General features: G+C 34.5%; 3 protein-coding genes across 3 annotated transcripts; all 3 read right to left on the bottom strand.

Moving 5' to 3' along the window:
- Nucleotides 1–1,165: 1,165 nt before the first annotated feature.
- LOC149529516 (uncharacterized) lies at nucleotides 1,166–5,385 on the bottom strand. The gene is made up of 10 exons (XM_089810180.1): nucleotides 5,179–5,385; nucleotides 4,976–5,080; nucleotides 4,774–4,863; nucleotides 3,954–4,703; nucleotides 3,471–3,804; nucleotides 3,267–3,350; nucleotides 2,629–2,733; nucleotides 2,499–2,549; nucleotides 2,089–2,366; nucleotides 1,166–1,993 (listed from the first exon to the last, which is right to left on the bottom strand). Exons 1-10 carry the CDS (start codon nucleotides 5,233–5,235, stop codon nucleotides 1,286–1,288), a joined length of 2,562 nt encoding a protein of 853 aa, XP_089666306.1. The 5' UTR covers nucleotides 5,236–5,385; the 3' UTR covers nucleotides 1,166–1,285.
- Nucleotides 5,386–17,293: 11,908 nt separating this feature from the next.
- On the bottom strand, nucleotides 17,294–19,751 carry LOC149529517 (uncharacterized). The gene is made up of 5 exons (XM_089807906.1): nucleotides 19,522–19,751; nucleotides 19,254–19,406; nucleotides 18,705–19,105; nucleotides 18,155–18,560; nucleotides 17,294–18,013 (listed from the first exon to the last, which is right to left on the bottom strand). The coding sequence occupies exons 1-5, from the start codon at nucleotides 19,733–19,735 to the stop codon at nucleotides 17,562–17,564; spliced, it is 1,626 nt and encodes a 541-aa protein (XP_089664032.1). The 5' UTR covers nucleotides 19,736–19,751; the 3' UTR covers nucleotides 17,294–17,561.
- A 138-nt stretch (nucleotides 19,752–19,889) lies between these two features.
- Nucleotides 19,890–21,072, bottom strand: LOC149529518 (uncharacterized). Its single transcript, XM_089808159.1, has 2 exons — nucleotides 20,740–21,072; nucleotides 19,890–20,548 (listed from the first exon to the last, which is right to left on the bottom strand). Exon 2 carries the CDS (start codon nucleotides 20,514–20,516, stop codon nucleotides 19,890–19,892), a length of 627 nt encoding a protein of 208 aa, XP_089664285.1. The 5' UTR covers nucleotides 20,517–20,548; nucleotides 20,740–21,072.
- Between the last annotated feature and the right edge of the window lie 1,696 nt (nucleotides 21,073–22,768).

Consider the following 22,768-nt stretch of genomic DNA (forward strand, 5'->3'; position numbering starts at 1 on the left):
CTTGGCACAAGAAAAAGAGCACAAACTTCATTATTTCCTTCATCTGAGCTTCATATAGGCTACCGAGAATTATTTCCTTCATTTGAGCTTCATATAGGCTACCGAGATATCTCTTAAGAAAATGTTCACAACTTCGAAAATCTAAGTGATAAAGCAATAAAAAAATTAGTATTTTCCCTTCTTGAGCTTATATTGACTACCTAGCCTCTTCACATTTCACATAGGATTCTTTTTGTTGTTTTCTATGTTATTTCCAAATTTGTTTCGAAGGGAGTCGTTTTCAAATGTTTTAAGAAAGACAATGTTTAAGTATTATATTTTCGAAAAAAGAACCATCATAGGGAGATTAGTGGGATTTGTGATCTTTTTTCTTAACAAAAATGGAACTCAAAAACTAGGTTAGTTATCAGAGGAGTCTGTACATAACTTCAACAAAGCCGTTAAAATCTCCAATGGAAACTCCAATAACCCCATTTCCAATGGCGTTGCAGCTTCAAGTTAGAATATAAAATTACAAAAGAGTGATGATAAAATCCTAGTCGATCAGCCAAACAAAAACTTTTACGGATGCTTGGAGAAGGTGAAATCATAGAACTTCATACCAAAACAAACCGAGGACTAAAATTCATTTCATTTTGGCATAACAAGTTTTATAAGTTTTTTAAGGTATAAATTTTTTTGGATGGAAGTCATTTATAAATAAATTTTAGACAAAAATAATTTTCAAATTATTTAAATGAATAAAAATTTAGAAATATTATAAATAAAGATTAATAAACAACTGTTTTAAAATAAGATCTAATCATTTATTTAGATTGGCTGATTGATTTTTCAATTAAAAAAATTAACCTTAATTGCAGGAACTAAAAATAATTGGTCTACTCAAAGCTTCTGAATTGCTTAATTTTAATTTAAAATAAAATATAAACCTAAACAACCATATGAAAGGATTAGATCCTTCTATCGAACAAATGAATGGCTGAGCGCAACGATTCGCTTATTCTGCCTCAACTAAACTGTTCTAGCTGAAACTTAGGAGCACAATAACAGCCTATTATAAAAATAGATACATTATGAATGCTTGTATTTTAGCATCGCAGAATTTAGAATTTTAAGCTTATTATCTAAACAGCAATAAGTCAAACGATTCTAAAGTACCATCTAATTAAAAAGATCAGTGTGATCTGCAACAAAAGAGCTTAGCAATACATAAACTTATTTGTTTAAGCTGTCTGAATTACAATCACACTACTGAATTACCCATAACAGAGAGCAAGCAGAACTATCAATCCTCATTATTTTCGGTGTTCTTTATTCTCATAATTTGTTCATTTATAGGCCACGGCAGATGCCCAGGTCTGCAGTAAAATCTAAACCGTTGAAAAACCTGAATGGCATTCATTGGCACATCGTATTTGTCCAATACAGACCTCAATGTCTCCCAACGTTCTAGCTTCTCTTTGGTTTCCTCCAACTTCTTTTCATTCCTTCTACTTTGTTGCTTCATAAACTCATCTTTCAGATTATTAATTTCTCTCTTCAGCTCATCCAATTCCTTCCTTAGTGTTTTCTCTAATAGACCAACTTGTTTAATCACAGTAGACTCCATTTTTGCTTGGCAAGCCCTGATGCTGCTTTCCTGATCAGCAATATTTTTTTCGAGGATTGTTTCTCTAGCCTCCTTTCTATTCTTCCTTTTTTCTTTCTTATTTCCTTTCTTCTTATTCTGCCGTTGAATATCATTTATCTCCATGTCGTGTTTATTAGCCTCCTCCGATTTCTTTTGTTTCCAATTTCCACTTTTCTCTGTTTCAATATTTGTTTCTCCAGAAACACTAGTTTTATGTACTGTTTTTTTTGTTTCTTGTACATCATGGAAAGTCTCAATCATCATCAGGTTCTTCCTTTCACGTTCTGTAAAATAGTCTACAATCATTTGCAGAGAAGGCCCATTGGATGGTGAGGATTCAGGAATCTCAATTTTTTTCCAGTTCTGTAAAGAAAAAAAAAACAAGATTTTATGCTTGTAAGTCTCAAATCTTCATCATTAACACACATAAGTGCAATTTAAAAACAGAACTATTTTACCTGGATAATACAGTTCATGTTCTCCCGCCATTCCCAACAAACAAAGATCCATGTGATCAATTGTACCTGCCATCCAGCTAAATCCTTAGCTTCTCTTGTTAGATATAATATATTCCACACCAGTCTATGATAAGTCAGGTGGCGCTTCCACTCTCGAGGAAGTTTTCTGCAATCTGTTACCAATTTCTGAAAGTATCGAAATGCATCTTGTTCTCCTTTGCTATATCTAACAAACAGCAGCTCCCTTATAGGAATGAAAGAGAGATGATATCTGTTACCTACACAAGCATAGTAAAATGTTCAAACATTGTAGTCTTGATTAACACAAACAAATTTCGTACAAAGTGAAGCGCCTATTATTCAAGTTAGTGTAAGTTGTTACGCAATTATTTTGTCTACAGCGTCCTTACCAATGAGAACTCCTCCTTGCCGAATTTCTCTTTCTGCAAAATGTTCAGAAACTGTAATCTTTATTAGTATAAATGATTATTTTTTAAAACTGGGAATTTGATATTACTCTCAAGGTGATTTATCATGTACCTGTTGTATTTGAAGTCGGTTCATTTCTTTCTTGCTGAGCTTCTCTTTGACCAGATAACGCTGCAACTGCACCACTTCTGGTTGCTTCCGTTTCATCTTCCTTTCCTATTTGAATCGGTAGAGGACTAGTTTATGTTAGCTGTTTGGAGTATGAAATTAGCCATCAAATATTCTTTTGTCATATTTTTTTTAATATATACATTATTTTTAATTTGAATAAAATTGAGTAAACCCTTTCGCATTTTTTTCAAATTTTTATTGATTAATGTTGACAGTACGTTGATAGATTTTGTTAAAATAAGATCAGAATATATCTCTTTTTGAAAAACAATACGGACAAGATGCTAACTTTAGTACATTATAAGATATCATTTTTTAAAATTATGAAAATTACGATAGTTTTTAAAAATATAAACATGACATAGTTAGAACTTAAAAGTATTATTAATGTAAGACGTATATCACAAAACTTGAATGTTTATTATAGATGTCATTATCATTCTTTTTCGTTCCTATTCACATAGATTACGTCTGCATATCATGTATTTATAAATAAACAAATGAAACACTTCCATCTCAACATCATCCAAAAAAAAATAAAAAATGAAGGACGAGAGAGTAAAGTATCGAAAAATTGCCTTTAGTTCCCATATATATAGTAACTTCTGAAACAGTTTCTGACGCAGCTGGTCCTTCCGTAATGTCACTCGACCTTACAGCCTCTGTTACTCAGAAATGTCACATATCACATCTACTTTTCGTAGAATTAAAAAATAAACATATAACTCGAGTCTAAAATACTTCATCTTCATAATTTTTTTGGATAAATACTCGACTCCTACCTGGTTTAAGTGTTTTCTGGGTTACTAATTTCGCCTTAGCTGTGCTCGGTTTTTGTACTGAATCAGTGCCTTCACTTGGATCTTCTTGGAAAATACCCAATTGTCCTTCTAAAAACTTTCTCGATTGCTCCTCACTAGGGTCAGGGAGGTCAAGTGGAAGTTGTATTATTTTTTGTAAATACTTATCTGCTAGTTCCTGATTATCTTTAAATGGCCTACTAGTTTTCATATCTCCATGTTTTCTAATTATAGCTTTTTCTATCATTTCTTTGTCAATTCCCAAGACAACGTTTATTTCACACACAGCCAAAACAAGATTGATGGCTGACAAAACCTGTACCAAATATGCAATTGTATTAGAGATTTGGAATAAGACTTGTTACTTTAGCCAATCTACAATTTAAACTGCAGGTTCATGCTTGATAGAAACAGAAAGAAATCAGTACTTTATAGAAACAGAAAGAAACTAGTACATGTACATACCTGCAAAATAACAGATTCTTGGCAACGATCAAGGTCATCAATGAAAACAATTATTCGCAAGTTTGAACCAAGTGCAGGAGGTATTTTTGGAAGCATCATTCTCTCTCCAAAGAAATTGAAATAGAAAAATAACGGTGCGACTAGGATCCACATTGCAGAAATCATGGCGAGTATCCAAGAATAGGCCTTAAAAACCATACAGGGTCTTTTGCCAATTTCTTCTTTTAAGAAAGAGATATCTGATATCACCCTTTCTTGATAACCCAATTTGTCTGCATGATCTGGGAATGATAAATAATTCATTAGCTGACTACTAACTGGTTTTAAAACGCCCATTACCGACTTTGTGACAATCCATACTACAACGACTATTGCTGTTGGTAAACATCCATATTTTGCTATTGCCCAATCTTTGAACTTATCTGATCTATCAAGAATTGCCCATAAAATCCAAGTGATTGCACATGCCAAAACCACTGCAAGAAGGCACGGATAAATAATTTCTATACATATATTATATTTCTTTTTTTGCCATGTATTTCTCCAGCAGGTACTAAGCAACTGAGCATCAGTCATAATTCCCTCCAATTCCTTAGTGATCTCAACGGCTAAGCCTGCCAATGCTTCTCTTTCGTTCCTATATTTCCACGCATTATATTGGACAGTCAAAACAGCTGGGATGCTTTCCTCTACGGAAGATTCTAGTGTTGATGGGAGACTTGATTTTGACTGTTGATTATTTATCGTAAACTGCCAAAAAAAGTAAGATTTTAGAACAAATATAGAATCGAAATATTCTTGATTAGGGTTAGATAATCACCATGTCCTTCACAATGTCTTTCACAGTTGTCCAAGCAGACTTTGGTTGTGGGTTTTGAAGCTCCTTGTCTTCTTTTGTTGTGGTTGTAAACTGAAAACATAAATGAATGTTTGTAATTAAAAATGGTCAAGCATTACGTAAATCATTGAGTATTAACTAATAATTTCTTTTAAATTAAGTATTTATAAACTAGTATACACACCATATCGCTGCTGTCCATTGCAGCAAGTGATTTAAAAACCTTGCGATGCTTAGCTTGGTAGTCACTAAGGAATACCTCTAGAGAATCAAGCTCATCATGTCCGTTCTAGAAAATAAACTTTCACCTAACATTAGTTCGGAAAATATTTCTAGCATGCATTGTAGAGGAGTAATGACATTTATCTCGGACACTGAAGATTTTACCTTATTTCGAGACACTTTTTTGTTATTTTTTTTTGCACAACACCAAATTTTATCCATCACAATAGAGAATAAGGTTCTATTATCTTTTTGGGCCAAATCAACATGTCTTTTGAGTTGTTCATATTTCTGCTCCCCCTTTTTAGATAATTGTGGGGTTGTGACTTCAGGCAATCCCAAAGCTGAACTCGATATTTTTGCACATTGCAACAATGCCATCTGTGCAGCCGTTTTCAGCAAAATGCTTTCTGTCTGAATTGTGTCACAACCAAATAGAATTTTAGGTTGACTGGTTTACAATAATAGATAATTGATCGTATTAAGCTTTAAAATGAATCATGATACCTGTACCATTAAACTGGACTTTCCCATCCCCCAAGACCCAGAAATTCCGACAACAATGGGAGGCTTTATGTAAGGGTTCAAAAGTAATGCAGCAAGACCATAAGCACAGTCAATTCGCCCTGAATGATTTGTAATGTTTAAGATAAATTAGAAAATGAAATTATAATTATAAATATGCAACTGTGAAAATTGGTTTGAAGAATTAGAGAAGCATTTAATTTACCGAGATTGTCCACTACAGTTGGTTGGTCGTTCCCTTGCTCGACGATTCTTTGAAGGTGGCGTGAAACTGGAAATAAAACAATCAATCGAATAGTAATTCTCGTAGAAATAATAAAATGGAGTACAAAGAATATTTTTTAAACTCACCTTTCTGTACATTGTCCGTTTTGTCCTTTGGTATTTCTAATCCATCACTCCATTTTTTAATCTCCCCCATTTCATGATATTTAATATCCCCCATTTGATAACCTCTGGTGATAAGTTCTTTTGTCATTTCTACATCTCCCTCAGAAGCGGCTGTTTTCAACAAATTGCTAGTGTGCAAGTGTGCTTTAATTTCATCTCTTTTCTTACGAAGAAATTGACGAAGTGGATCATCGCTATTCAAACACTCGTGAGCAGTGCCTAAGCCTGCAGCAGAGGCCCATAACAAGAGCCATCTGTCTTCATAGGTTTTGCACCCTTGTTGCAACAGCAAATCAATCAATTTCTTTTTATCTCCTTCGTTTTTAGATTTCACAACGTAATGAAGTGCAGTCCGCCCATCACAATCACGTTCTTCTAGTGGATGGGCACCTTTCCTCAACAAAAGTTCTACTGTTTCTGCGTTTCCACAGTTTGCTGCCTTGTGAAGAGCTGTTTGTCCAAGTAAATCACTCATCTTCAAATATTCCAAAGTTTCTTGTGCAGTGACATCTCTTCGCTTCACATATTCCTTGCCTTTCTTGTCATTGGAAAGGAGCAATTTGACCAGTTCTCTTCTGCCAAGGGAAGCAGCAACATGCAATGGTGTTAAGCCATTTCGATCTATCAAAGCATTCAGAGGAATATCTTTCTTGTAGTATACAGAAAGCAACTTCTTCATAACATTCTCCTCATTCTGTTTTGCTTTAGCTGCATCGTATATTGGGTTTCGACCGTCCACGTCTTTGAAATTTATTATTTTTGGATTTATTTCCAGAAGGTGTGTGCACAGCTCTTCATTTCCATTGAAAGCGGCCTCCTGGAGAGCAGTCCTCATTCTTCTGTCTGGCTGGGCCACCAATTTTTCCTTTTCTGCAGCATTATCCAATACCAATTTGACCATTTCCATTGCTTTACGGTTATCTTCACACATCGCAGCCAAATGCAAAGCTGTTTTTTCTTCGTCATCACATTCACCAGCTGACAGTTTTGCTTTTCTCTTAAACAAATCTCTCACAACACTGAGCGACCCATTTAGCAAAGAGTAACGGAGGAGCTGTGTCAGATCCAGTCTCTCGAAATAATCTGATGGCTCTTTTGAATTCTCTATCAACTTTGCTACTAATCTCATATCTTTCCTGGCAGCCGCTGTATCAATAGGGCTCTGTTGTATCTTATCTCTAATATCAACCACATTACCAATACCTTGATCCTTCATAAATAAATCGATGATCGTATCTTTCCCTAATTCGACTGCAATGTGCAGGGCTGTCCTGTCGTCTTCATCTAGAACATGTAATTGAGCTCCGTAGTGAAGAAGGATTTTACAAGTATTTTCTTTACCCCACAAAGTAGCCAAGTGAAGAGCAGTCCATCCATTTTCATTCGGAGTATTTACCATCAACAGTTTTTCCTGTTCCTTATTGCAACTTTTGAGCAAACTTTGGGCAATTTCTTTTAATATACCATCATCATTAACATAACACAGAGCAGCGTTTAGGGCTGTCAACTTTTCGTAGCCTAAAAATGGGTAGGCTGATATAGGCCGAGCTCCGCATTCTAATAAGCTCTCCACCATAAGGGGGCCGATTGTTTTCTCCGTTTCCAGCCAACTACAACAATAGCCAGAGGCTGCGAAGACTAGAAGCTTGTTTAGAACATCGTAATTTCCGATGGGGTCGTAGCACCTCCACATTGCGTTGTTTTTCAGGGCCTGGTTGAAACCTGGAAGATCATCTCGCCCGTGTTTTAATGCCACGTGACATATCATCTCTGATGCACAACTCTGAAAGCAATCGTGTTTCAGCTGTGCATGTATGATGTCGGTTCGGCCTTCGGAGAGACACAGCAGAATGAAACTGGCAACTATGAAATTCTTCTGTTTTGGGGTTTTTGTCTCCATATCACTTTTCTTACATATATATTCAAGCATTAAGGTTGCCATGATTTCTACCATCGACCCTGCATAACTTTCAGACAAAAAGTCCCAAATCGCATCTGCAATATAATTCCAGTCCTCACCTTCCTGCTCAGCAATACCTTCAAGCCAGTCTGGCCCCAGAGACCACGGCAAACAAGACTCTTCAAATTCATCTAGATCCAAACAAGCATGGAAACTGTATTGCTGTAAGTATTCTTTATCTACAAGTTTGATCATGTCATCTAGCACTTCTTTGACTGAATCTGGCCCCGAAAATGCCCGCTTCTTTGCTTTTCGACTCATAGGTTCTTTATCTCCAAGCTTCCCGGCCGCAGAGCAGATCACCTTGTTCATCTCTATGAATTTCCCGGGATCGCTGAATGGAATTCTGCCTTCCATAACGTCTTCCAGGTCCATATAACTATCCTTTTTGGCCCACGAGTTCAACAGCCAGTAAACAACCTCATAATTCCAATCATCCGTGCAGAGGAGCAGCGCTACTTGTTTTTGTGAATCGCTAATTTCAACATCCGCATATGCACATCCTGACGGTACTTCTCAGTATTAGTTAGCATGTCTAGCTAATTCATCAATATCAAACAACTGATTCTACTTCAACATTCTTTTACAAAATAAAGCTTATAATTTTAACGCCCGGACAACACCAATCTTTTCCGCACCTCAAAGAAGGGAGAAGAAAACCCAGACGTCCTCTTCGAAGGAAATCGACAGTACAATATGGGGACATATACTACTAAGAGAAACATTTGGATTAACAGTGGACACGATACCAAGGTGGTCTAAGCAATCAATTTATTTACAAATTATTGTCCCAAAAAAAAAAATTCAAATAATAATAATAATCTGTAAAGCTATCAATTTGTTAAATAATAAATCTTTAACTATCTCATAATCATCATATTGTAGAAGTACAAATAAAAATAATAAAATATTGTAACATAAGTTCGTTTCAAAGAAACAAGTAACACATAGTGGTTAGTATTTGTCTTACAGTTAGAAAAAAATATTTAAAAAAAATATAATTCTAATTAATTGTTGTTAAATGAATCAAAACTTGGTAAAGATACACAAAATCATATTGTTTAATAAATATTAATAATGTGTCTTCCGATTAAATTGTCTAATAAGACCCCAAGGTTATTAGCCAATCAATGTATAGAAAAACATATTTAATCAATTCATAACTAATAAAATTCACATGTTTAGAATAATTTATAATAATAAAAAATTCTTGAATAAAAATACTCAATGATAATTGGTTTGAATAAGTTTTATTAATAACTAGTTAGCAAAATTGATTGCAATAGTATATAGACTTTGCCAAATATTAATAACATAAAATGTAAATTTAAACATTAGACTTTCAACAAAACATCATCATAGGACATATTGTTGTTACTGCTATTGAAAATAATTACAATCTTCAAAAATTATTGCTGTCACAGTTGCTTTTATAATTTGCAATTCACATATTCTTCCAATTTACAATTTACACCTTTTACACTTGACAGCAAAGATATATATAATATTTTCAAGATACAATCATTAGTAAACATAGAAAAATCAATTTAATTATTTGAAAAAAAATAGCATTTTCTTCTCCAACGATAAAAATTGTTTTCCTTGCTCTTATTTCCTTCATTTTAATATTTTCACATTGTCACAATTCAACATATCACTTATCAATTGGTTATGGATTATGTAAAATAGGGTTCTAATCATTATGATATAAAAATATTTGAGCTTTTAGAAATCATCATCTCTTCTTCTATTTTGAGACCTCAATATAGGATTTGAATTTGTGTAGTTTGATGTGTATATGTTTAATATTTTATATCAAAATTAGCAAAAAAAATAATAATTGGTTTTTCTTTTTAGATAAAAAATTTGTCACTTGCAATTCTAATATTGTCTTTGCTTTACTACCGAATCTTATCGAGTGTTTTAGGATAATTTTACTCCAGCCTTGTCTATTCAACCACTTGTGCTAGCTTTGTGTTGCATTATTGTATGTTTGGAACTATTTTATTTGCTTAATTTTTACTTCATGTGTTTGTATTATATTTTTGTTCCATCTTGTTAAGTCCCTAATTGCATTCTACTTGGATATTAGCATAATGTGTAGCTATCCTTTGACCATACAATCATATATTTTAATTTCATAGGACTTTCCAATTATCTTTTAGCTCTCAAATATTATTCTACATATTAAATCACTCGATTCTTGAAAGTCCAATAGTCATCTTTGCATCTTGAATGACTATTGGGCTGCTTGCTTAGTCTTCCATGATTGGCTTTCATTCTTCATAAAAGCTTGAGATCTCCATGTACTCTTTTATCATGGTAGAGGCTAGCGTAGAAAATTTCTACCATGTTTTCCTTTATGAGTCAATATACAATACTACCAATATCCATTCATACTTATGGGAATGTTAAATATTTATTTCCTTTAATGCAATTACAAATTAATTTAAATTTAGGTATTGCTTTTAGATTTAGACACATGGTAAATATATATATTGAAGTTTATTTTCCTCTATTTCAGTGGACTATCCATGAACATTGAAACACCAAATGAGGGACATTAAGTTTAATTACTAACAAAAAAATGTATTTTGGGCCACATTCTCCTTTATCCTTGATCATGTCCTTGTAATTCGTTGAATGCATAGAAGTTTGTTAATCCTTCTTTTGAATTTTCTATTTATTATTTCATTTATAATTGATCAAAACAAATAAATATGATTTTTTTTTTTTTTTTTTTGAGTGCTCTTCTCCTATTTTTTGTCTATTATTTCCATTACTTCATTTGCAATTCTACTTAGGGGCCTCCACTTTATACCATTTGGGAATAACAAACACACTTAAGGACAACATCAAAAACAAAATGACTATATGACCTGGTGACATTTTTACAAGTATTAATATCTTGGCATTAATTTCCAAGTCTCTATTATTTTATATTGACTATTGTATAGATGATTTCTAATATTTTATTTTATAGTTTCCACTTATATCTCAATTAATATGAATGCATTTTTTAAATTATAATAAACTAAAAATAATACAATATTTAAAAAGAAGATTCAGATGTTATCTCCATATCACCCAAGAGTTACCCTAGTTTAGATCAATAGCCACAAAACAAACCCAATAGTTGCTACTAGCAAAATTGATCTTACAATTTGTAACTCACACATTATTTCAATTTACAATTTATAATCTTTATTCTTACATTACCTTCTAGAGAAAATTGTAATATATAACATTTTCAAGGTAATAGACTCTAGGAAACATAGGATAAGTAAATTTTATTAATTTGAAAATAACATCAAATGTTTTTCAAAGATTAATTTATTTTTCTTTCTAAAGATGAGATAATAATTTTTATTTTGGTTTTTTTATTTGAATGTTGTGAGAATTCAACATATTACCTATAAAATGAGTCTGGACTACTTCAAATAGGGTTCAAATGATCATGATATAAATCAATTTGAGAGTATATTTGAGCTCATCAATCACAACTTTTGGAGATCTCTAAGAGTTTGTTTGAGATTTTAGAAACCATCATCACTTCTTGTATTTTGGGCCCTAAATGAATCAAATTTACATATATAGAGGTATATATGGTCAATATTTCATATCCAAATTCCTAAATAAATTTATTTTCTTTTATATTTTTAAGGTAAAATTTGTATACTAGACATTCAAACATAGTCTTTGTACTAATATCAAATCTTATAGCATGTTCTAGGATCCCTTGAATCTACCCTTGGTTTTTCACACACTCCTAGTGCTAGCTTTGTGTTGTCATTTTGTAAGTTTGAAACTATTTAAAATTTTTTTTTTTGTCTCATATGTTTGTATTAAATTTTAATTCTACCTTGTTAAGTCTTGAAGTAGATTCTACTTAGATATTAGCACAATGTGTAGCTATCCTTTGACCATACGATCATGCATCATCATTTTTTATGACTTGCAAATAATATTTTAACTTCCAATTTTTTTAATATAATATTACCTAATTCTTGAAAGTCCGATGACTATCTTTTCATTTTGAATGACTATTGGGTTCCCCTCTTAGTCTTCCATGATTGAAATTTATCTTTCATGCAATCTTGAGATCTCCAAGATAAACTACAACACCCTCCTTTATCTTGACAATATTTTTCAACACTATACAACACTTCATGGAATTATTATTTTTGTACTTCTTCAACATCATGAGCATCCTCTATTATCATTGTTGAGACTAGTGTAAAAATTGTCTTTAATACTTTCCTTTATCATTAAATATATAGCACCTCTTACATTCATTCATTATTCATTAACTCGTGGATGTTAAATATTTATAGACTTTAATGCAAGTATAAAATAATTTTAATTTACCATTAATTTTATATCTTGACACAAGACAAACAAATATGTTGAAATTTATCTTCCTCTATTTCAATTGACTATCCATGAAGGTTGAAAGACTAAACAAGGGGATTTAACATTCATTATTAACTCTAAAATAGTCACCTCATTCTCCTTTATTGAAGATTGTGTACTTGTAACTCTTTGAATGTGTAAATTTTACTCTTCATTCTTTTGAATTTTCTATTTATTATTTAAGTTATAAGGTGTGTGCATCAAGATGGTGTTCAAAAAGGGAGTATAAGTTGTTAGAGTAATTAATTGTTTACACTTATTAATTAAATAAGTTGCCTATTACTCTAGTTTTCTAAAGTTATCTCTTAGGTGCATATAATTAATATTTTATATTAATTATATTGTACAACCTAGCTTTTTTAGGCTTTAGGGCTTTCGTTCACCTTTAAGGTTGAACTCTTGTAATTCTTTTTCAATTTAATCAATCAATCTTGGAATACAGTTTTTCTCTCATCTTGTTGAGTTTTTCCAAGCTATGCTTTTTCCTTCTTTTTTCGATTTCTCTTTAGTAGGTTATTTGCATGCAGGTGATCTTGGCAATCTGTGAAGTTCGTTTTCACAACTTCTACATGGTATTAGAGCCGTCCTGCTGCTTCTTGTTCGAAGGATTTTTGAAGCTGCGATTTGGAGTTAGAAACCTCAGCTTTTTTGAGATTTTTTTCTTCAATTAGGAGGAAGAACGACTTTTTGGGACACTTTGGGCCTAAACAGACACTGCCATTGGATTCAGAAAGTCGTTTACAGTCAGGAACCATATAAAAGTTGTCTTTTTTGGCTTCTGGGTGTTTGGGAAATTTTTTTAGCACACTTGGGAGGCCGTACAGACGCATTTATTGTGATTTTTCAAAAAAAAAATTGTTTTTGGGCTGCTTCGCCTAGTGGCCACCTGTGTGCTACCGGAGGACCGCCTGTGCCCGACCCGTGCGCAGCCATTGCTGGTGCGCCACCGTGGCCCGACCATCGCCGCACCGCTGACCCTCCACCCTCCAGGTAGCGCTGCCAACTCCAGCCACCACTGCGACCACTGCCGCCAGTGGTTGCCGCCCACCTGCGGCCCCACCCATTCAGTGCTAGTGTGGCTTTTTCCTACACACTTGGCAATCTCTGCGGGTGACACGTGGCAGGGGTGCCACGCTAGCCTCTTTCCACGTGCACTACCATGTGGCACTGCCACGCAACATGCCACGTGGCCTTCTTTTATGCTGCGAGGACCCCTAAGCCGTCAAATTTAAGGTAGGGTTTTGATGACATTAGCATGACATCATCTTGCATCAGCACCCCTGCCAGCACTCTAGGTCCTTTTTTGACCTACTCGCAATTTTTTGGCCATATCTCAAGCATACAAAGGTCTTTTTCCGATTTGAAAGAAGCATAAAAAATCTGGTTCCGAGACGGAAACAATGGTGTAGGAGTTTTTTTGGTTTTGATGTAGTTTAGTTTCCTATTTTTCAGTTGAAGTCTAAAGTTCTATTTTTGACTTCAGCAAGCATTTCTTGTGTGTCCCATCTCCGTTTTTTGAAAACATAATGTTTTTGGAAAGCTGGTTCTGTCTAGTTTTCATAAATGATGTAATTTCTTCCAAATTCTACCCCATGCTCTTTCTATCATGTTTTTGGCATTTTTGCTCTATGATGGATATCTTGGGTATTTCAGGTCCGAGGATCGTTTTCTTGGCATGGGATCTATTCTTTTGGGCTATACTATCTTTTGTATCAACTTTTTTCCTATTTTGATCATTGTTGATATCATTTGTAAGCATCTTTATGCAAACACACTGAGATAAAGTGCCACTCTTGCATTTCGGGATCCTTTTTTATCATTGTGGTTTGTTGTACTTGCACTATTTTATAAAGTGCCATGGGGGGGGGGGGGGATAGTTGTTTGCCAATTTTGTGCCCTCTTCCTCTTTTGCCTCATGCAGTGTTGGTGACACGTGTCTTTATAGGTGTCTGTACCTCACTCTCGATGTGTTTGGTTCTTGTGTTATAGGAGATTTTTGGCCCATCTTTTTAGTTGCCTATCACCTCACCCCGTCTGCATTAAGGGGGGGTTATATTGTTGGTTCTAATGCTTCCTTGGTTCGATGGTTTGTTGGAGTGAGCTATGTATTCAGTATTTTGATCCTATATACTAGGCGATTGCAATGGCTAGCTACCTATGCATTTCGGTGAGATGGATCACCTACCATATAGACACTCTCGATTCATGCCTTCTATTTCCATGGAGGATCCTCAAATTAGCAATTTCTTTCTAACAGAGTTTGTGGCTTCTTCTGCTTCAATGGTTTTCTTCATGATCTTCTCTTTGTTCCTATCTTCTGGAACATTCTTTGCTATCTGTTTTTGGAGAGAGGTTTTTCCCACTAGGTTTTCTCCTTTGTCTCTAGTTTACAGAGATTTCCTTGTTTTGGGTACCTGATCAGGCCTTGTTACCGAGACCCATTTTTTCTTGCTTTCTTAGTTGTGCTAGGTTAGCTTACCTCCCAAGCTTCACTTAAGGGGGGGTGTTAGAGTAATTAATTGTTTATACTTATTAATTAAATCACTTTGATTTAATTAAATAATTTTCTTATTACTCTAGTTTTCTTAAGCTATCTCTTAGGTGCATATAATTAATATTTTATATTAATTATATTGTGCAACCTAGCTTTTTTAGGCTTTAGGGCTTTCGTTCACCTTTAAGGTTGAACTCTTGTAATTCTTTTTCAATTCAATCAATCAATTTTGGAATACAGTTTTTCTCTCATCTTATTGAGTTTTTCCAAGCTCTGCTTTTTCCTTCTTTTTTCGGTTTCTCTTCAACAAGTTATTTGCATGCAGGTGATCTTGGCAATCTATGAAGTTGGTTTTCACAACTTCTACATAAGTGAACACCATTTTTTAAAATTAGGTAAAATTACTCTTGGAAGACCCATTTGAGGGTCATGCACTCAAACTAAGAAAATGTGTAAAATAAAAAAGTTGAAGTATATATACTAAATCCATTTTCTAAAATATTAAGTTTTTTAAAATTTAGAAATCATTAAGAAGGTCAAACACCATGTGAATGAAAAAATGTTCCTATTTTTTACTTAAAAACATAGCATAGTTGTTTCTGTGTGTTCAACAAAAAATATAGTTATATTTAGTATTTTGAAGAAGATTTTGGTAAGATGATAAGTAAGAGTGAGGTCTAGTACTTTTATATTTTTTCATAATTTTTTGACAATTTGTTTTTCTATGATTTGTTGAAGTGAGTCCATCTTGAAATTCTGGTAGCTCTTCAAGTGTTGGGCATAACTTGTATTAAAAAAAATCTTAAATCAATATTTTTTAAACTGTATAAAATCAAGTGTAGAACACTAATATGTAATTTATTCTCAAAGGATTGACAAGACATTGATATAGAAAAATTAACTTCACAATGCTAATCTTGTATAATTTTTTTTTAAAATGGTTAGAAACGTAACAAAATGTGTGAGATTATGGTATTAATTTAGAGATAACCAGTTCACCATTTGCAAACATGATGAAGTCAAAGACAAGAATTGATCGTAGAATGTGGGAAAATATCTAAAGTAATTAAAAATAAAGGGAAGACATCAACCTAGGCCTTTGGGTTATTTAATAGGTCTCTTACCAAGCATAAATGATATCACACATTTTTTAATTAAAAAATGCAATTGGGTTATGCTTCGTATCACTAAACTGACATATTAGACATAATGCGATCACATTATATTTTTTACAACTATACTAGAAATAATGCAATCATGTTATATTTATGTAAAATTAAAATGAATTATTAAAGGCCTAATACACCTAATTAAGCCTAGTTAATGAAAGAAATACCCCAAAATGGATTGATTTCATCAAATAAGTGATTGGATTATTTAGGGAACTATAATTATTATTTTTTAAATCATGAGTTTCATGCTTTGAGTGAGCTATACATGGGACACATTAGAACCATCACATTTATCAATCACTTCATCATCTGCTACAAAATATTGTGAGAGTATTTAGAAAAAACACTCAAAGGAACACATGTGTTGTTAGCATGAATGTTGATGATATTCCTTTGGGGTAGTAGCCTAAGCATTGCTAAAACACTTAGGGGGATTGTTAGCATGATTGACATGTTGCATTCATGACTGTGTTTGTCACTGATGTCAACATAACATTGTTTCTCTGAAGACTAATAGAGTAGCAGACAAAGAACAAGGTTGTACAGACTACACATTGATGATCAATTCAAGTTCAATTGAGTAAATATTCTACAGTGTGCTCTGATGAAGTGGAAACAAATACATGTAAAGAATTGAAGACGTGAAAGAGATATTCTTGATTTATAGAGGATAATATTCAGACAGAGTACCTAAGAATCGATTTCTAAGGAATGTGTGTTAAGTTCGAAAGTGATAGTAGATAGCCTAATGATGACATCAACAAGTGTGCAAGGTCACATGTCATGCATGGGAGAAATTGTAAAGAATGTGAGCTGATAGTATTGTAATATTTTGTATTATCTTAATGAAGTCCTATTCTAATTAATTGGGAAAGCCTCCTCCAAGGTTATTTTCCTTTTGGTGAGGGAAGTAAGAAAAGAGTTCAAGTTTGATATGTGAAGTATTTGATAAATGCGAGTAAGTGATCCAAGGGATTATTGAATGCAAAGAAACGTGAATCGGAATCGGATCGGAATCGGCAAGGTCGAATCGAATCGTGAATCGGCAATGAATCGGCGATGAATCGGCAAATTTGAAAAAACCCTTTAAATTTAAAGATTTTAACAATTTAAAACTTATTTCATGCACCCTTTATTGAATATAACTTAAGCACACTATAACATCATCAAATAGAAGTTAAAACTTAACATACATAAACATGAAACATAAAATCCATCACATACGTAACTATGTTATCTAAAATTCTAAAATGTAAATTGTAGGCTAACTGAAGTAAATAGAAATCAAATGATCATAATGATTTAAATCATAGAATGTATGTAAGATGATCCATAAGACATCAAATCATAAATTTATGTAAGAATCTAAGATGAAGATCCATGAAAGTTTGAAACTTTGAAACATATGTCTATCAATGATTCAGTATCAATATCTGTAAACAAAATATAAAAACAAGGCTCCAACTCAAGCCTCAGGCTCATAGTCATCATCATCCTCAACATCATCCTCAAGCTCGGCTACAGCCTCAGCCTCAGCCTCTGAGTATCCAGTCTGCCTAGTAGCAAGGCGTCTAATGTAGGTCCTAGAGGACTGTCAAGCCATATCTCCCGCATATAAGATGGGCTCACGAATGTCGCTAGGGCCTGTGTCTGTGTGTGCACGTGTGCGTCTACCAATGCCTGAAGAACGTGCTCTAGCTGCCTCAGCCTCTATATCCACCTGGTCAATCCACGCACGGTCTTCCTCAGTGAAGACTGGATCTACAACCTCTGTGAGCCACTCTGATTCTGGATCAATCTCCTCCAGAATGATCGGAGAGGAGTCAGTGCCCAAAATCTGTCTGATCCTAAGACGGAGGTTGTAATGAACGAAGACAAGATCATTCAACCTCTGCACTGTCAACTTGTTTCTCCTCTTCGACTGGATGTGCTCGAACATGGACCAACTGCGCTCACATCCAGAAGCGCTGCTTGGCTGACTCAGAATACGAATGGCAATTTTTTGAAATTTTGGGGTTGTGGCCCCAAACATTTGCCACCATCTATCTGAAATAAGGGAAAATAAAAATAATTAGTCTCATTTACAAATTACAAATTACAAGTTAACTCTAAAATTACATAATCAACTTTAAGTTTAAACTTTAGAATCTAGATTCATGAACATTGAATATATTATTTAATTTTTACCTGGCTGTATTGTTTCCCGAGCATCTATGGCTACCCTGCTAGAGAAAAGTGGCCCTTCTTTATTATTGAACTTATCAAGCTCAATAATTGCAGCACTGCTATCCTCATTAGTACTCAACCTCTGGATCACTGTATATAATCCGGTGAGAACCTCCTCATCCGCCTTGAAGTCAGGACGGAAACGAAATGCCGAATTCAAAAAGTAAGCTGCTGCATGGATGGGTCTGTGGAGCTGATTCTGCCATCTCCTATCAATGATGTCCCAAATAGGGGCATACTTCTCCTGCACTCCTGCATACTGAGCTCTAATGGCCTCCTTGGCCCTATCCATGCCCTCATATATGTAGCCCATAGAGGGCTTCTCCCCATCAGCAGTTCGTAGGAGAGATACAAGAGGCTCAGTGGCCTACATATAAAGTAAAACAAAAATTTGAGTCAAAACTTAAACATAGAATAATTCAATAATATAAGGTAAACCGTAAAACTAAATCATTAAACAATTAGCATAGTAAACTGTAAAATATTAAATGTTAAATTGCAATAAAATTACCTTAAGTATTTCTCTAGCAGGTTTCCAAAAACCATCATCATCAAATATGCAATCCACCACATCTATCCCTGCAGTGGTCGTAGCATAGGAAGATGAAATCCACTCCCGCCCAACAAACATGCTCCTCAAATCATCCCTTGATGTCAACAAGGACTGCAAGGTGATGAAATTCGAGGCAAACCTCGTGATCCCTGGACGAGCTAACTCTTTGTCTCCTGTGTACTTCCTCATTGTGCTAAGGACAAATGAATGATTATAAATAAACTTACATATGTTTTTTGCCCTTTCCACACATGACTTGACCCACTCAAGTTTGCCAATTTCCTCCAACATGAGGTCAAGGCAGTGTGCTGCACAAGGGGACCAAAATATGGTGGGGTGCCTCTCCATCAAAAGTTTGCCTACAACAATTTTAAGATAATTAGAAATTCAAATTTCAAACATGTTAGAACTTAGAACTTAGGAAACTTAGAAATTCTAAGTTAGAATTAGAAAAAGTTCAAAATTCAAATAAATTTATTTTCAAAACTTAAAAAGTTAAAAGTTTACCTGCAGCAACATAACTTGCTGCATTATCCGTCACCACTTGCACCACATGTTGTTCCCCCACCTCTGCTATAACTTCCTCAATAACCTCACATAAGTATGTGGCGTTTTTTACATGAGCAGAAGCATCAATGGATTTGAGGAACATGGTATATCCTACAAGTAACAAAACAACGAATTATAATTACTATTAGCAATCAACAAATCAAAATTTGAAATAGTCAATCACGATTCAAAATTATGTATGTAGGAAAGTAGAATGATCAATCACCTCCACAGGATACAAGAAAATTGGGGAGTGTTCTTCCCCTCCTATCTGTCCAACCATCAGTCATGATGGTGCAACCCTTTTCGATCCACTCCTTTCGGTTGTCCTCAAGCTCATGCCTCATATCCTCAACCATTTCCTCTAGGAGGTATCCACTCAACTCAGCCTCAGTTGGGGCTTTAAACCCCGGACCACAAATGGCAACTGCATCTATCATGTTTTGCCAATAAGGAGTCCTGTCACAAATAGATAATGATATTGATTAGAAATTTAGATGTCAAAAACTAAAATCATAAAACAAGTAGATATAATTAAAGTTTTACTTTTACTTTTAACTTTAACTTTGAACATAACAAAGAAAAAAGAATCAATTACCTGGCTGCAATAAATGGAATGTTGCAAAAGTACCAGAATTTGCAAATCTCTTTTTTGGCAGCATCATGAATCTCCTTGTTCAAACCCATGCCCTCAAGCGTGGGTTGGGAGCCAGGAGTAGTGCGGGGCACAAAGTAACTATCCATTCTGCTTTTCCGCACTCTAGGCCGCAATAAGTTGGTGTTGGACTCTGTCTCAGTATGAGACCGACTACCACTAACACTCACATGAGCACTAGCACTAGGATGAAAAGGAGGCCTAGAAGAACCCTCCCCAACACAACCTACGGATGCGGAAGCTGATGCAGATGCACTTGCAGATGTAGATGCGGTTGCGGATGTGGGAGCACGGGAGCCAATACCTCTTAACCCTTCAAGTTGCATTTTCTTAGTCAACTTGTCTTGTTCAATTTTTTCTAATGCCACTAAACAAGAGCGTTTTGCCTCAGCGATTTGTTGAGTGCACACTGTGACATCATGGCCAGGTATGCCAGCAATGTGGTATTTCAATCTATAGATACCTCCCGAATTTATTTTTTCTTTGCAAAATATACATTTTGTTTGATATTTGGTTCTCCCAGGAAACTCTTCATTATATTTCCAGCATTCATCTTTTTTACCCATTGTGGAAATTGGAAAATGAAAGCAAAGGGCTGCTGCAATAAAAAAATTCATGTAAAAAATCAAAGTTTGCAACTAATAAACAAAAACTACAAAACAACAAACCCTAGTTTGCAATTTAGTAAAACTAAAAATAAAAAACATTCAAGATTTGCAAATGAACACTAAAAAAATTTAACAAAAAATGCATACTACACTAACATGCAAAAAAAAAACCAACACTTACCTCTTGCAAATGAGTTGAGGAGTGTTGATATTGACTCCTTAATGCTCCCAATGCAATTTATGGCCTCCCCAAATGGACTTCTGATCTCTTTGGTGCTCTTCCTTCTTGCCGGTTGGAAACCTATGGATTCTCTTTTCTCTTCTTCTCTCTCACTCTTCCTCTCTTCTACTCATACTAAGCAAATAGAAGGCTCTTTAGGGTTATAACAAAGAGGAAAGTCAACTTAGAAAGCAAATAAAACATGTGTTTTTTTTTAAAAATTGAACTTTCTATCCTTGCTGCCGCGGCCGATTTCTGGCGATACCCGATGGCGATTCTGGCGATTTTTTCCATGAATCGCCGATTTTGGTGATTCAGGCGATTCATGAGAAAAAATCGCCACCAGCGATTTCCGATTCCAAAAAAATCGGGAGCCATGAATCTTGTCGCGATTTCGGCGATTTCGGCGATTTCATGGCGATTTTTGGAACTATGATTGAATGCAAAGTTGGTGATCTGGTAACAAGATCATAAGACGTTTGGTCGATTAAAGAGGGCAATGAATGAGATGAGATCATTTCATTTATATTATTCTACAAGCATTAATACAAAGACTAGTTGGATAGTTAGTTCAATGGTCTTGCCCCTAAAGCTGTCTGGACAGTGGGTCCATCTGCCTTCTACAACTCCTATCAGGTTTGGCACAACTCCTAACATGTTTGGAATTTCCTAACAGGGATTTAATGTCTCCTAATAGGGATTGATATGTACTGAATGTATTTTATTGGCTCCTAAAAAAGACCATCCTCTAACAAGGAACTTTTATATTACTACATCATTTTGTGGGTATCATCCCCACCCAAGTTTTCTCTCTGATCAAGGGTTTCTCTAGTTAACATATCTAGTGTTATTGTGTATGTATATCTTCTTATGGTTGCTGATTATAAGCGTTTAAATAGTTTGATAACTGATTCACCCCTCCACCGTCTTAGTTATCTTGGTGAACTTTTACTTCCTAACAATTGGTATCAGATCATTAAGTCTTTGAAGAGAAAGCTTAATAGCTTTCAAAGATCAATAGTGGATAACTTTAGAAAAGAAAGTCCTAAATTTGATGGAGTTAACTATGAAAGATAGAGAGAGAAGGTGAAGACTCATTTTCTATGTATGGGTCTAATATATTAGTTGATGACAAAGAATGAAAAGGAGATTGTGGAAGAAAATAAACTTGAGGAATGCAATGAAGCTGAAAGAGGTCTATTTATGTGCAATATGCTTGTCAAAGAAACATTATTGTCAGTTCTTCTTGAAAATGAATACAGTGAGGTAAAACCCTTAAAAGAATCTCACAAAACTTGGATAGCTTTAGAAACTACTTTTCAAGGTGATAAGCTGATGTAGGAGCATCAAAGATTGCACTGCTATCTTGCATATTTTCTTTGTTTTTTAGTATCTATTGAGTTGCAATGTCTTGCATTTTCAAGTTCTCAATTTTTACCAAGCATTTAGTGGATGCCAATCTTCCTTGTTGATGCCAAGTTTGTGGTTTTTGCTGAGTGTTCTTTGGTTGCTGAGTTTTCTTTGGTTACTGAGTCATCCTTTGGTTTTCAAATGTTGTTTGGTTATTGAGTCATCCTTTGGTTGTCAAGTGTTATTTGGTCACTGAGTCATGTTTGGTTTCCAAATTCCTATCGTTAGCGAGTTCATGTGGATACCGAGTGTTAGTATTTCATAGAATCTTCAATTTCCTAGTTGTTTATGTGTGGTTTCTTATTGAGGCCGGCCTTTACATTTAATTTAGTGTTAGATATCCATTGTAAGTCAACTTGAGGCTTATCCTAACATTTAATATGAGAGTTTATTTGGTTGTATTTGCAATAGGCCAACTTGTGGTCATGCATATATTTAAGGTGGTCTTTGGTAGAGTCTTGTGGTGATTGATTTAGATCATAAGGGTATTGAATTTAGAAGATAGTAACAGAGACATGTTGTGATGTGAAGTTTTGGATATTGGAGTTTGAATCTGATTGTAATATGGTTGTAATCTAGA

Source organism: Cupressus sempervirens, chromosome 11 (genome assembly GCF_028749045.1).
Source record: "Cupressus sempervirens isolate cs-2001-9-10 chromosome 11, ASM2874904v1, whole genome shotgun sequence".
Classification (NCBI taxonomy): domain Eukaryota; kingdom Viridiplantae; phylum Streptophyta; class Pinopsida; order Cupressales; family Cupressaceae; genus Cupressus; species Cupressus sempervirens.